We start from the raw sequence: 14,758 nt of genomic DNA, 5'->3' as shown, positions 1-14,758 counted from the left end.
ACTATAGTTGCGCCCTACAGCTTTTATTTATTCAGACTTTGAACGACGTCGAGCACTGCGCCTTAATGCTACAAATGGCGCTAAAGCCTGCTGACCTCCTATGTAGATGTTATCACTATCTATCACAAATATATCTATCTGTCTAGAACAGTGAGTCCCACGAACGCTACCATATTCGACCTTGAGCTGAAGGAGCCAACTGCCAATGCCTGCTCATCGAACCGCAGCAATCTGCGGCGCCAACCAAGCATCTGTTCGTTGTCTCATAACCCAAATGCCGGGCGTCCGAAGGTGTGGTGCAAAGGTATATTCGCCCATTCAGAACGTGGCGTTTGGTATGAAGTACGAATAAAAGAGCCCCAGAGGTACCCCATTGCACGTGTTAACAGAAGGAGCCCTGAATATTCTTGATCAAGGCTGGAGCAAACTTTGTTTTGAAGGTTCACGTGACACCGAATTCGCGGTTACTATAGTAAGATCATCTCTGTTTTATTACACATCCAAATCACTTCCAGAACATTACTAAGGAAACAACTGGCAGGGGAACAAATGCACGAATGCAGCATCGTGGCTATAGAGGCAACGTAAAAGGCTTCTTGCAACTGGAGAGCCCTTCGATCTCCAGGTGATGTAGCCCTGGGTTCTCCGTGAAGTAGGCCCGCACCTTGAGAGCTATAGGCACGTGGTAAACGACTTCCGCGGCATCGTGAAGCCAAACTACTAGATACATGCACTCAGGAAAACAAGCACAAACAAATAACACGTGCGCAGTACAACGCTTTCGGCGTATGCACATATATGTACAAAACGAAACAAGGCTATCATTATGAGCTACTCCACGAAAGCTTCCCATAATTACCTGGCGAGACCTCAGTCACACGAATAGGTTGTCTGTCAGCAATTAAATAAACGCTCTATTTTAGTGTAAAAGACTTCAAAACACAAGACCGTGATTTGCGACTTGGTACTGCTGATGAGGATTTCTGGTCATTGAGCTGGCAGGGATTTTTGAGGTAAAAAATAAAAGTCGCTATGCTCCGGCGAACTTACCGCACCGGCTAAAGGTTAACAGCGAAACTCAAAGCTCTTATCAGGTTGTTTGTATAGAATGCGTATATACAATATGAACACTTATTTTCTGCCTTTTGAAGTCGCCCTAAACGCACGGAAAATGCATGTATAGTCACGAAACAACGAGACTTGGCAGGCATTCCAGCAACAAAAAATGGTTAACAGATACATATGACTTGTTTGTTCTCGTATATGTAGATTGTGTGCGTGATAAACTATTCCCACATTGAGCTCTGGCCTTAAAGTGCGTCACGTTTCGTCGTCGGGGAGGATATAAATGCAAGCTCACGGCAACTGCTGATTTCTGCTAGACGCTTCAGCATCTGCTGGAAGGGATGACAGCATCCGTATCGATGTTCTTGTAATTCGCTTGGTCGAACTCTTCATTCCATTCATAAACAACAACAAAAACATTTGGTTGTGGAAGCATTTTCAAAGTCGTTAGTGCTTAACCAAGTCAAACTACATTTTGCGTTTAACTCGGGAAGGGGGGCATGCAGTCGAAACATGCACCAGAGATACAGTTCCTGTGTTCCCGAAGAAAGGACCAGAATAAATCAGCGATATCCCATCTGTCGCGAGAAAAAAAGTTACACGGGACTTACTTCATAAAGCGTATCGCCATCATGTAATGCTGGGAAAATCCACTGCAGATAATAATGAAAAGCTTCTTGGGGAGAGGGGGTATATCCAGCCCTTACGAATAGCATTCATTCATTGCAAAAAATAATTTGACTAAGTCGAAACCTCGCCATTCACGCAGATATTGCGAAATCAGGGTGTAGGTGAGCCGTATTTAAAAGTACTTCAAGACATCTATAGTGGCTGCATAGCAACCATAGTTCTGCATAAAGAAATTAATAAAATTCCCGCTAAAGAAAGGTGTTAGGCAAGAAGACGCGACCTCCCTAACTCTATTCACAGCTTGCTTAGAGAAGGTGGTCATAGACTTGGAATGAGAGCAGTTAGGGATAAGGGTTGCTGGAGAAAGCCTCAGTAACCTGCGATTCACTAATGACATTGCATTGCTAAGTAACTCAGGGGGTGAAATGTAAAAAATGATTGATCAAACAGACAAATAAAGCAGGAAGGTAGGCCTGGAAATCAACGTGCAGAAGACTAAGGTAATGTACTGTTTACAATACGTATAAAAGTAATGGAAGACAGGAAAATATATCTACTCGGGGACACCCCGCCGGGGTGGCTCAGTGGTTACGGCGCTCGACTACTTTTCCAAGGAAGTCGGCCGCTTTTCGATGGAGACGAAAAGCAAGGCACTCGTGTGCTGTGCGTTGTCAGTGCACGTCAAGGAACCTCAGGTGGTCGAAATTTCAGGAGTCCTCCACTACGGCGTCTCTCATAGCCCGAGTCGCTTTGGAACGTTATACCCCAGAAACCAACCATCTACTCATGAAAGGTAGTAACCGCATATACGGACCATGAAAGGGAAATAACTAGGGAATTACGATTGGGATGGAGCGCATTTGGCAAGTACTCGCAGATTATGACTAGCAGATTACCAGTATCGCTAACGAGGAAAGTATATAACAGTTGCATCTTACCTGCGCTCACTTATGAGGCTGAAACGTGGAAGCTAGAGAAAAAGGTTCTGCTTAAGTTGAGAACAACGCAAAGAGATATGGAACACCAAATGGTAGGTGTAGCGCTAAGTGATTGGAAGCGTGCAGCGTGGGTCAGATAAATAACTCGATTTAATGACATTCTAGTGAAAATCAAGTACATGAAATGGGCATCGGCAGGACATGCAGTGCGAAGAGAGGATAATCGATGTTCGAAAAAGGTAACGAATTTAATACCAAGGGAGGGAAAGCGTAACAGGGGCGGCAGAAAGTCTGGTAGGCGGATGAGGATAAGTTCGCAGGGGCGAAGTGGATGCAGCTAGCACAGGACAAGGTTATTTGGGGGGATATGGGAGACGCCTTCGCCGTGCAGTGGGTATAGTTTGGCTGATGATGATGCTGATTTGGATGAGGGGGGGGGGGTTGTAACGTAAATGCGGCGGGAAAGAAATCACTTCCTTTTTCGAACGCTTCCAGGTTACACTGTGTCAAATATAAGCGTTTGTTTCTAACGCACGTGTAAACCTTAAGCATGCCTTGGTATGCAAGGAAACTTTTGTTTATAAGGTTTTGGTCATCAACAGCCACGGAGCGCCAAGGGGAATCACGCTGTCCGCTCCATTAAATGATGACAATCGAGAGGTCTATTGGATTGCATGGTGATTAATATGCCGCAGGCGTCTTCGGTCACAGTGAGGTATACTGTGTCAGTAATTAGGATCAGAATTTCCCTTCATACACCAAAGGGATTTTTCAGGCTTTGTGGCTCCGCATCTGTTTAGAAATTGCGCTACGAAGTACATGTAGATGTCCGCGAATCAAACAAGGTCGTACTCATCTATTCAAAAGGAAAGCTGTTTAGAAGTCCCTGTTTATATATACTTTCGTGTTACAAGCTCGTCTCTTTCGCAATCATTGTTCACAGTTCCATTGTAGTTTTACCTTGATTTATGTGATTTATCTACGTCATGGTACCGCCATCATCCAGACTACCATTGAAAAGATGCGCCCATTCGTGGACGGGTAAGCTTTTCTGCAAGGACACGCCTGGCGAGCAGAACGAGAGAGCAAGACAAGCCTAGTTGCTGCCTTTTATGTGTAGATTTATCTTCGACCCATTCCAATGCCAATGTTTAGCTCACATAGTTTGCAGGTCTCTTCCATGTATGAATGAAATAAACTTCATCCCTGATAACAAGGCTTTGGTCTAAACGACTAGAGTTGGGAGAGGACACGCCACCATCTGAGGTAAGCCTTGGTTGCAGAGGAAGATATTAATGGCTTGTAATCTGCATGCAGACAAAACTATGTGGTCCCGATTTGCTTCTGAAGTGACAGACCTAAGTTGACGCTGATCCACAAAACGCAACAAGATGAAGGAGCGTAATACAAACGCTTGCAACCACAAGTAACTTTTGTGCAAGGAACAGGGTCTGTCACATCGATGGCGTCGGGAACTTCGACTTCGATCCTAAAAGGAGTTGGCTCTCCACGTGGTAAGTAGTGTTTGCTACCCCTGAATGGATCTTGACATGTCACCCTCACAGTGTACGCGCGAGACAAGATCACGTTATAGCACAACGTAATTGTCGGTCTTGTATAGCAATGACTGACGAGAACGCTTTTGAGTTCGCGCACCGAGGCATTCTTGTTGGCCTTCAAATTTCTCTAACAAAAAGGTTAGAAAGCTGCTTGGCGCAATCAGTTCTTGCGACTTCCTTGCCCGAATTCGCGCCGACCGCCTATCCTGACTTTCATTTGAACGCCAAACCTTTTCGATCATTGCCGGCTCCGGAGAAACTACAATATCTGCTTGCAGTCAGTAGAGTCATTTTGGCACATGTACATGTACAAATGCTGCACAAGCGTTTCCTTTCCTTCTTAGATTCCCTGACCTTACCGACATGAAATACCTGGTATTTCAATTTACTTGTTTCGAAACATTTTTTTTTCTTTTCCTTTATCCTCTAAGTTGATATCTCTGATAAATACATTTATCTTCCTCTACTGTAACATTTCAAATATAACAATAAATATATCTGCAATATAAAATAATGGCTTTACGCTGCCTCTCGCGATGTCAAAGAAAAACTTGTGTGAAACAGTAGCACTCGCAAATGTACTGAGCATTCGCACACTTTAAGGCACGCTAATCCTCGCCTTAAAAAAAAAAATAAAGAACAGAGATTGAACGACCACTAGCATAAACCATAAAGTAAACAATCTAGAGACGATGCATACCTCAGTGGACACATCACACGCACACGCACTCAAACAAAAGCGGTTGCAAAGAAAACACACATTATCTACAATTGATGAGAGAGACAGGTTCAAGGCCGCTTAATCGCAAAAGGCAGGCGACGGAACAAACACGTTACTCGAAGATTTCACTCGCGCAGAGAGAAGGATGGTCTCCCTGCATCAACGTAACAGGGAAACAAATTGTGTCAACTCAGAAACAAGTCGTAGTTCGTGTCCTAGATTAGAGCTTGTCCACAGTCACAGCACGACACACTGGCAGGCCGCAAAGGGCGGCCGCAGCTTTTTTTTTTTTATACGCACCACCAACGTAACCGTTGAGCGCAGCCAGATCTGTTTCAGCTCACAGGTCTGCCCACGCGGTGCGGGCACAATGCATTGCTAAACATTGGGCGGATCCTCCACGCAGGTTTCTTGGCACTTTGTGCGGATAGAGTCAACGTGTCGGAGTTGCGAATGCACTGCCCTCTGCATGCCCTACGAGGCCTGAAAACGCGACACAACCCTTCACGAAGTACAGAGCCCCACAACTCTTGCATTGGGATCCGCATGCGAGAGTGCTTTCTTTGGCGGCAGCCAAAGCCGCACGTGCAATAAAATAGGCCGTTCGCTTCACATGCTGTCCCATTTGTGTCTTGGGCTCCAGAACATAATTCGGAATTCCAAGCTCTGTTCATACCAGATGAAAGAGGCGCTTGGACGGAAGTACTGCAACCTGTACAGCTACTGCGAAGCATTGCTGGACACGGAAGAGCCTTATGAACAGAAGTACAGCTAGAACGCCTCACTTGAGGTTTGAGTTAGGCTGGGTGGCAGACTGGTGGCCTCGTAGAGACAACCACCCTGTTCGTAGAACCCACTTCTGAGCAGACTTTGCTCGCAAGACAGCCACGAAGTCTTCCCCAGGTCTTCGTGTTTTTTGTTGTTGTTTTTTGTCCGGACAACGTGCTTTTGTACGGATTGCTGCCGCACTTTTGACGATCACAGACGCGAGTTTATGCATGCTGCAAAAGCAGCGGAAAGCACTGTTTTTGCATCAAGGGTGGCACGAACGCACAGACTTGTTCGTCAAACACTGACGTGCGCGCTGTCGCTGAAGATTGCACGTGCACGGGGGCACCTAAGCCGTTCACAACTTCATCTGTCGCTGAAGGCTTTAGTAGTGATAGTCAGTGTCGGACTCCGCGTAATCGTACTCGTCGTCGTCCAGGCGACCCTGACGGCCTGTCCGGCACCGCAGCGGAGCCGTTAGCTTCTCCAGGTTTGGCGACAAGTCGTCTTCGTCCGGGTCGTAGTCGCCGTACAAGCTATATGGACAAGACACGAAGAAAAAGAAAATGTAGTGATTGATAGTGCAACACTCAAGATCGACATGCTATCATCATCATCAGCAGCAGCAGCCTGCGAACTTCTTAACCTCATCCGCCCACCTAACTTTCTGCCGCCCCCTGCTACGCTTCCCTTCCCTTGGAATCCAGTTTGTTACCCTAAGCGACCATCGGTTATCCTCTCTTCGCCCTACATGTCCTGCCCATGCCCATTTCTTCTCAATTTCCACTAGAATGTCGGTAACTTGAGTTATTTCTCTGACCCACTGTGCACGCTTCGTATCTCTTAATGTTACCCCTATCATTTTTCGTTCTATAGCCCTCTGGGTTGTCCTCAACTTAAGTAGAACTCTCTTGGTTAGCCTCCACGTTTCAGCCCCTTAGGTGAGTACAGTTAAGATGCAACTGTTGTATACTTTCCTCTTGAGTGATACCGGTAAGCTGCTAGTCATAATCTGCGAGTGCTTGCCAAATGCGCTCCATCCCAATATTATTATTCTTGTTATTTCCTTTTCATGGTCCGGATCTGCGGTTACTACCTGTCCTAAGTAGACATATTCGCCTACTACTTCCAGTACTTCGCTACCTAATGTAAACTGCTGTTCCTTCCCGAGGCTGTTGAACATTACCTTAGTCTTCTGCATATTGATTTTCAAGCCTACCTTTCTACTTTTCCTGTCTAGGTCATCGATCATTATTTGCAGTTAATCCCCTGATTTGCTTAGCAAGGCGATATCTATAGTGCGATACAACTCATAAAAAAAAAAAAAAAAAAAAAACCGGCAGATACCCTTCAAAAGTCCTTCAGCCAATGTCGTCGGTCGGGTTCCATGACGCTGCGGATAATCTGATTAAGCCGTGGTGATCCGTCTTTCATCTGACCCAACCTGTGATGTCATGCTAGCATGTCTAAGAAAGCCCCCGTGCAGCGATTGTGGGTCAAAAGCCACTTTTTATAGAGCTATCGCTCTGCTTAACGTTAAAGCCGTTTTATGCCCGGTACCGGGCAATTGACCTTCAGCCAACCTCAAGGTAAAAACTTAAACGTCGACTTACAGTATAACAGCAGCGTTGAACCATGACCTTGACCTTCAAATTTGACCTGAACTACCAGACCTACCTTCCAGGTAGTAGTTGGAAGATGACATGGCCCAGCACTGATTAGTCAGTGGGTTGTGGGATGTAATAATACCACATGCTATCACAAAGTTTTGGGAGCAGCTGTCAACTTGGGTTGCTGATTGGAGGTGGGAGAGTGAGATAGGAATCAACCGTCAAATACTCTTGGATGTCGAGTCGGGCATGCTACTCTCACGCCATGCCATCACGTCTATCGGCTCGCTTAAAGCGGTGCATTATATCTACGTCTGATAGTCACTTACGACCAGTAAGTAGCTCGACGGTGAGGTAGCTGAGGACTAACGTTACGAGATCATGCGATCACTTGGTACATAGAGGTTACCGAACCTCTGCCCAGCCAATCATGGACCAAGAGATGAGCACGGACCGGATAGTGAAGCTCGCAAAGCTGCTAAACGTCGACGTCGCCAACTAATAGCGGATATAACTCATCGAGAAAACGAATTTTTGAGAATTAGAGACGCGGAAACTCCCGAACAAACAAGAAGTACAACTCGCAACTGACCGGGAACGAAACCGTGAACGAAGCAGGCTGCAGAAGCCGTCGCTTTGATGTCACCTACAAACAGAAAACCTAGAGCGTAACCACGAAGAGCTGACGCTCAACCTTCGGTTTAACCAAGCTCAATAGCTGCTAATTTTTTCTTGAGTTGTATAAAAGGCTAAGCCTCCTGTAAAATCTGGTTAGCAGCTGAATTCTTCACTAAAAGAACAAGTTTTCGGTCAGCAAACCTGACTGCTATATAATAAACGGTAAGTACAGTGTAACATGTGGTCGTTGCGGTTTCAAAGCAGATTTCATGGCGACGAGATCACGAGCACACTTACAGTTCGTGGTTTTCAAAGTTTCCTTCCTCAGCCACCAGGAGCTCATACTCGTCGGCGGCATAACGGTCCCAGTCGGAAATTTCCAGTCCGTCTCCGTCGTGGTCCTGGCGAGCACACAAGTTACAGTTAGTGCTATATCGCAAGGTGTCTGCTGGCTATATGATGTGCGTACATATATGTGTATCAGTTGCCGGCATGGTTGAGGGAAGCTAGTGCTGGCACCCAAATAATTCACTCACGTATCGAACAAAGCAGCAGTAGCGGCGGCATGGTCGAAGCCCATATCGAACACAATGTGTACAAAGTAAAATAGCAAATAAACTAAGAAATGACGAGATCTCGTATAGGCACGCGCAAAGTCCTTGCGCCAATAAGTAGGCCGCTTGGTTTTGTAGTACTTGCGTGGAACTATAAGGAGCCCTAAAATGGTACTTTCTTCAATATTCTAGTAGAAGAAATCCATGGAGGTGGTCTTTGTGAGTATTTGAGTTAAATACAAAAGCTTTGCGCGAAGTTGATAATTTAAAATTAATTTTTTTTTAAAGTGTTTCTGACGACTGCTCGCAACCGATTAGAGCCGCAGTTTCCCCCCGCGCAAACCTCCAATACGACGAAAATCTCCCACGTAACGTCATCGAGGCTGGCTGGGTGTGCCCACTCATTGGACGTTCCCAAGTGACGCGGGCGAAACGGAACGTGATGGGGCGTCATCGCGGCTTGTTTCTTTTATTTCTTTTTCTTCCTCGCCGACGTGCGCAGAGTTGAACAGGGAAGGGAGGAGCATCATTTTTGATTGCCGATGTTTTCGGTGTTAGTGACGCTTTCTTATATATACTTCTGCTTTGAGAGTACTGGTGTGATATCTATTACTCGTGTGCATTTTCTATTTCTTTAGTAGGCTTTTCGTGTGCTCTTTAAAATGGTGTGGAACTTTGTCCTGTAAAAAAAAAAAAATCAGTTTTTAGATTTTTCAGCCATCTGGTAATTTCTTTAGCTTTCAGAAAATGTATTGCCCTGGGCCCCATCTGAGGCTTCAAAAATACTTCTTCAGTAGTTTTCCATGATAACATAAGCGGAAAGGTTGGAGTATTAGAAGTTTTATTTTCAGTTTTTCTTACCAGAATTCATGTAAAAAAGCGTTTTAGATGTGACAGTCTCTTTTAGATCAATGAAGTAAGTTAACAGGCAACACAGAGAGAAAACATAACTTAACAAACGTATATGCTTCTCTAAAATGGCATGTTAACGTCAGTAGTGTAACATCACTGTTTCTTTTGTCCTGCAAATTTGCAGGTCTCTTCTACGCGCAGACGTAGACAAAAAAAAACATAAAAGGAAAGATAAGAGATATTAAAATACACAATACGATACAAAGTTTCAATTTAGTTTTCAGCCCTAATGCAAGGAACATCCCTTTTAAATGGCCAAAAAAATTCATAGTCATAGCGTTCCTTACGACACGTATGCAGACATTTTTTTAAAAATAATTTTCAGTCTCACCCCACCTTGCAGTGACTACGAAAATATATATTTACTGAGATCAAGTAAAAAAGATGAGCGATATGTATTCCATCACCTATCCACCCATGGGATGTTTTTTCATTCGGTGATAATACGTCTGGTGGATCACGACCATGCCGACTTGTAACACCCGCCACAGGGACAAATATGCGTTTGTGGTAGTTTCTCCGAAGAAAATAGCATCGAAATTTTTGTACGCCATAGCCGGGAACTCCGTTTTCGCCTGTTTCCCAAAGACGTCGCTGTCCAAGCGGGCCGGAGAACTAAATGACACGGCACGAATGGGACGTGCAAGGAACATACAATGGACCTATTGGGGCATACCAGGGACATGGCGGAACACATAAAATTATAAAATGGAGGTATTGGGGAATACAAATAACATAATGGGACATATAGGGACATGCGATCACATTCGGCGCATATAAGTGCCATATTGCGGTCATTTGATTCATGCGAGCCTGGGAAAGGGTGCCTCCACAGGAAAAAGTTAGTGTGGCGTGTTACAACTGTCTATCTGAGACTTGTCGGCTTTTAGAGGACGTAAACGTAGTTCTTTTTAATCTTTCACCGGTGGTTGAGCTCTTATTACTACGCCACCCTCAAACTAGTGTTGCGATCACGCTGCGTGGAGCCACAGTCGCTCTGAGATGGCTCTGACCAACATCAATGTCTTTGTTTAGAGCAGGTGCGTCCAAGGTAATATAAACAAGTACCGTACTGCAGGTCTTCGCATTTTCAGCATGGACATTCAGGAAGACCACCATAGAAGCTCGACTTCGCGAGACAATTAACCCATTTTTTAGAAGCAAAACGATACATGCAGCTTTTGAATAAAAGTCCAGTCAAAGAACGGCTATATACATTTCCAGCTGCCTGTAGAGTGTGAGATGTCCCTACCCGCGATGCGAACGGATCACGCTGTTCGTGGTCCAGATATTTCTCGAGGTTGAAGAAGGTGTCGAAGAAGATGGGCGTCATCTTGCAGCGCTTCAGGTCGGCCAGTGACACTTTGCCCTTCTGCCTCGGCTGCACCATGTCCAGCATCTGCACAGCCGCGTGTTCATCATGATGAAGTACCTGTGCAGCGTTGCTGGGGGCAACAGAGGCTCAGCTAAGGGCTCACGACATACCTGGCAGAGGCAGTCGCTGAATGGCAGCGTCTCGATTCCCAGGGCCTCCATGCGCGTGAGCTGCTCCTCATAGAAATACTCCAGCTCATACATGGACAGGTAGCCATCGCCGTCAATGTCCATACACCGGAACCAGTACTCGATGCTGCACGTTACCCATCCAAGAGAAATATTTGCTCACTCTGGATCGTCTGACGAGTGGCGCATGCAAACACATGGTGGCGTGGACAATATAACTGGAGCAAACTAATCACATTGGTAAAGCTCTGATAACAGACCTGCGGTGAGCTCAGAATAGGTGGGTGCGCTCTTGCGATATAGCCGTAATAGGGGCAGGTACATAACACCTGATGATTGGGGAAGGCGTCAGTTTATGGCGTTGCAAAACGTTAGTTCGTTGATATTTACTTATTCTGCCCTTCATCATCGATTCCAATTTGTGATTTACCACTAAGGTATGAAGCCGCTGGGCCTGTTTGTTGAGCACGAATGGTGTTGCCCTATCATTATATAGTGCATACATCGGGAGCCTGGCGTCGGTCCATCATCAAGAGACGATTTTATTCGGGTAGTAAGTTTACTCAAAGCACAGAATAGCAGTGCCGGCTGTCATGCTGAACCCCTGTCCGGAATAAAACAGATTCGCATAAAGCTCAATCACAAAAAGGCGACTGCCTCTCAAATATTCTTACACTATTAAAGACCTCATTTTGCTTCTCACAAAGAAAATTTACTCCGCGAATGAAATAAAAACAACTGTAAGATTATGTGGGTGAAATTACTGTGCGATCGAGTGACATCTTTTTTTGGCAAATGCACCGTGGCAATAAACAAGACACACGACTCCATTTCAGTAAAGTAAGTTTCACTAAAGAGGCGCGAAATGGGAATGCATGCTAAGCCCACCTCCTCGGATGCCTCTTGTCTTCCTCGGACATGATGAACCAGACGAATTCACTGTAACTCATCTTCCCTTCTTTCTGGATCGGTCCCCTGAATCGCATGGAGGGAGAAGAGAGAAATCGTTTTTAAGAATAAAATGAGTCATCATACTACGCTCTCAATTTCTAGATGTTATCCTGGCGCGCTCCACATCGTATTTATTCCAGCCGCGCGCTATAGGCAGGGCTTAATGTCAGGGGGATCTCGGGGGTTCTCTGAACCCCCACCATTATTTAAAAGGGGTCTGAGATCTGTCCGCTCTCAAATGTATAAGGATATTGCATGAATACGAAGCAGGCTGACATCTTTTATTCTTGTCAGTAGTTGTCAGAACATTACTTTTCTGTCCCGGCAATTTCTCAGTTTTAATCAGATGTTATTAACATATTGTTACAGACGAATGAGGAAGAAGAGGGCAGTGGCGCGGGCAGGAGTGCGCGCGCTAGGCCCGCTCACAGATTCATTAAATGTCATCTCACGACCATCGAGCATCTTCTTTCTGTCCTCTGTTCTCCTGTCTTGCCGCCACGTAACAATATTTTCTAAAACCTGAGAAGAAAAATAATTTCCGCCCATTGTACAACACGATGTGCTAAGAAGGCACCCAGCCATTTTCTTTCTCTCCATATTTCCCTTTACACATGAGCTTGAATCACTAGAGACCCCCTCCGATGGAGACTTTAAGCACTGGCTATAGGCAAATCAGATTACAAACTTAAGGACCTACGTGGTCCGTGAATCTCAAGCAGCACTGTCCAGCATGTCAGACACGATGCTGCATGCTGTTCATCCACGAGTGTCAGCTCTCATTCAGACGACCACTGAGCGCCGTACAGCTAAAAGCAATACGAGAGGCAACAAAGAGAACGCGTGCCTCTCATGTTGCGCAAAGCACTGCCACCGACAGGTCATAAGAATCAGAGGTAAAAAGGAGTAGGCAGTGTAAGCTTGGTCGGCTGCTCTTTCCAAGCATACCCCTTGTGCCACCCAGTCTCGTCTTCTGTTGATGGCAGCGCTTTGCGAAATGAAAAGGCCATGAGTTCCCGTGTTCCCTCTCATATTGCTTCTAGCTGTACATAAGCACTGACACCGGCCACATTAGAGAATTATTTCGTGCTTGTCGTAAGAATTGTTTCAAGATGAACGAGTGGGCGAGGACTTTGCTCTACCAGTGAACGAACGCTTAACATACCTGGTGCTTCAGGGAAGGGCGCCTTAGCTCTAATCGCGAAGCTGTCCATAAAAAAGAAAAGGATAAAATATGAGCGCTTACCGCGTAACGGCGCCCGAGAAAATCCTGTCGATCATCCGCATCGATATGGCTGGCGAATAAAAGGAAAAGACAGCACTCAGATCACAGGTTTAAATAGAATATAAATTAGGCTTCACAGAGCATGAGAAAGCACTGCGAGAAATAACATCTCGAAATATAGTGTCGTTTTGCTAACTATGTTGGTTAGTATAAGAAAGAGTACATAGACATGCAGGGAGAAGGACCACTGATTTATCTCCTAATGTGCCTGGAGGCACGAAACTTGTCTTCCTGTCGGTTCCAGTGAGAAGAAACAATATGGACTTACTGTGATCAAATCACAGCTGCTCTAATAACTTTTTATTATATTTAATTGATAATGTGCATGACTCTTGACAGTTTGCTACGCCGTGGATGCTGTGGTACGTGGTTTACTTACAGCCGTGGTTTGAATATTCATAACAGATGTGTCATTTGTCATCGCTTTGATTGTGTCCTTCGGATTAAGGTTAACAAGCAATTACTGCACTTACTTAATATGAGAGCGTCTGTGCGGCGCTGCATACTCGTAATGGCTTACTTAGAAAACTTAACGCTTGCGTACGGTGTTAAGTTTGTACGCTTTGCTTTTCTCTTGCGGCACCTTATCATGCGTTACAGCAGGGGCAGCCATGTTGAACGGAGCAGAAAAAGTTGTTCTGCCGAATCTTTTGGAACATCAAAATCAAGTGCACGGAAACTATAAGCTATTATCGATTAAAGTTCAAAACGGTCCTTCGCATTCCTTGGAAAGCGAGGCTCGAGGAAAGGAAAATAAAAATTACGTTGACGGAATATAAGTTATTTTATGGGTTCAGACAACACGAGTTCCAACAATGTTGGCTGGCGAATCGACCGAAGAACTGCGTAACTGAGCTCACGGGAGCGGTCGGATAGGGACGTACCTCCTTCGTTGTGCCTGGAGAGGTCGTACCGGTCTATGTAGAGGTCGTGGTCCTTGTCGAGCTCCCAGAACTTGCAGTAGATGACGTAGAAGTGCTCGTACGAGAAGTACTCGGTAATCTGGTTGATATCCTCTTCGTCCTCCAATAGGGACAGCACCTATAAATTGAGATACACTCATGAAGACTACGGCGTTAACTGCGTGACCGGTGTCGCCTAAGAAACAGCCGAACAGGTGGCATTCATGGGTTCACCCGAAATGTAGAAATTAAATGCAGCCGTTAGCTGCATTCAATCCACTTAACGCGCCTAATGCATCAGACCCGCACAAGCCACAACTACAATTCAGATGGCAATGAATATGACGCTCATTAACGTGAACACGCGTACGAGGAAACTTCTTCACTGATTCAATGAACGCGTGCGGCAATGAGTGGGTCTTAAAATTAGGTTATCTTGGACATGTTACTATGTGTGATAGGGCTGCGCTTAGCCGCAGCAAATGATCTCGCCTTTTATGATGCATACGACAAGCCCTACTTTAAAAATACGCGCGTGGTTGCCCAGCTTTCCCGGCGCAAGAATTCGCTACTTTTAGTGGGACCAGAGGTCACAGTTTGCTGTAATTGCCTGCAATCATTGTCCTTTATTTTCAATTTATTTCTCGCACGCTCATACGAAGAGCATAGTGATGCAGCCTTTTCGCTGATGTTTCGCAACGATTTCCTCAAGGCACACGGTGGAAGAAGTACTCATTAACGG

The 14,758-nt window shown here is 45.4% G+C and overlaps 1 protein-coding gene across 3 annotated transcripts in view; it reads right to left on the bottom strand.

Moving 5' to 3' along the window:
• Window positions 1-468: 468 nt before the first annotated feature.
• LOC146199912 (serine/threonine-protein phosphatase 2A regulatory subunit B'' subunit beta-like) overlaps window positions 469-14,758 on the bottom strand; it is a 48,486-nt gene continuing 34,196 nt past the window's right edge. For all 3 annotated transcript variants that reach the window (XM_084595290.1, XM_084595291.1, XM_084595292.1), the window contains exons 7-13: window positions 13,999-14,155; window positions 13,076-13,124; window positions 11,767-11,853; window positions 10,861-11,005; window positions 10,628-10,774; window positions 8,207-8,310; window positions 469-6,217 (exon numbers count right to left, since the gene is read on the bottom strand). In XM_084595290.1, the coding sequence (XP_084451416.1) occupies window positions 6,067-6,217; window positions 8,207-8,310; window positions 10,628-10,774; window positions 10,861-11,005; window positions 11,767-11,853; window positions 13,076-13,124; window positions 13,999-14,155 (840 nt within the window). In that variant the 3' untranslated portion in view covers window positions 469-6,066. The remainder of the gene's footprint in view (window positions 6,218-8,206; window positions 8,311-10,627; window positions 10,775-10,860; window positions 11,006-11,766; window positions 11,854-13,075; window positions 13,125-13,998; window positions 14,156-14,758) is intronic.

Source organism: Amblyomma maculatum, chromosome 2 (assembly GCF_055883805.1).
Source record: "Amblyomma maculatum isolate TAMU_Amacu chromosome 2, ASM5588380v1, whole genome shotgun sequence".
NCBI lineage: Eukaryota > Metazoa > Arthropoda > Arachnida > Ixodida > Ixodidae > Amblyomma > Amblyomma maculatum.
The sequence above is the reverse complement of the archived record's forward strand: the minus strand, read 5'-3'. Positions and strand labels throughout refer to the sequence as shown.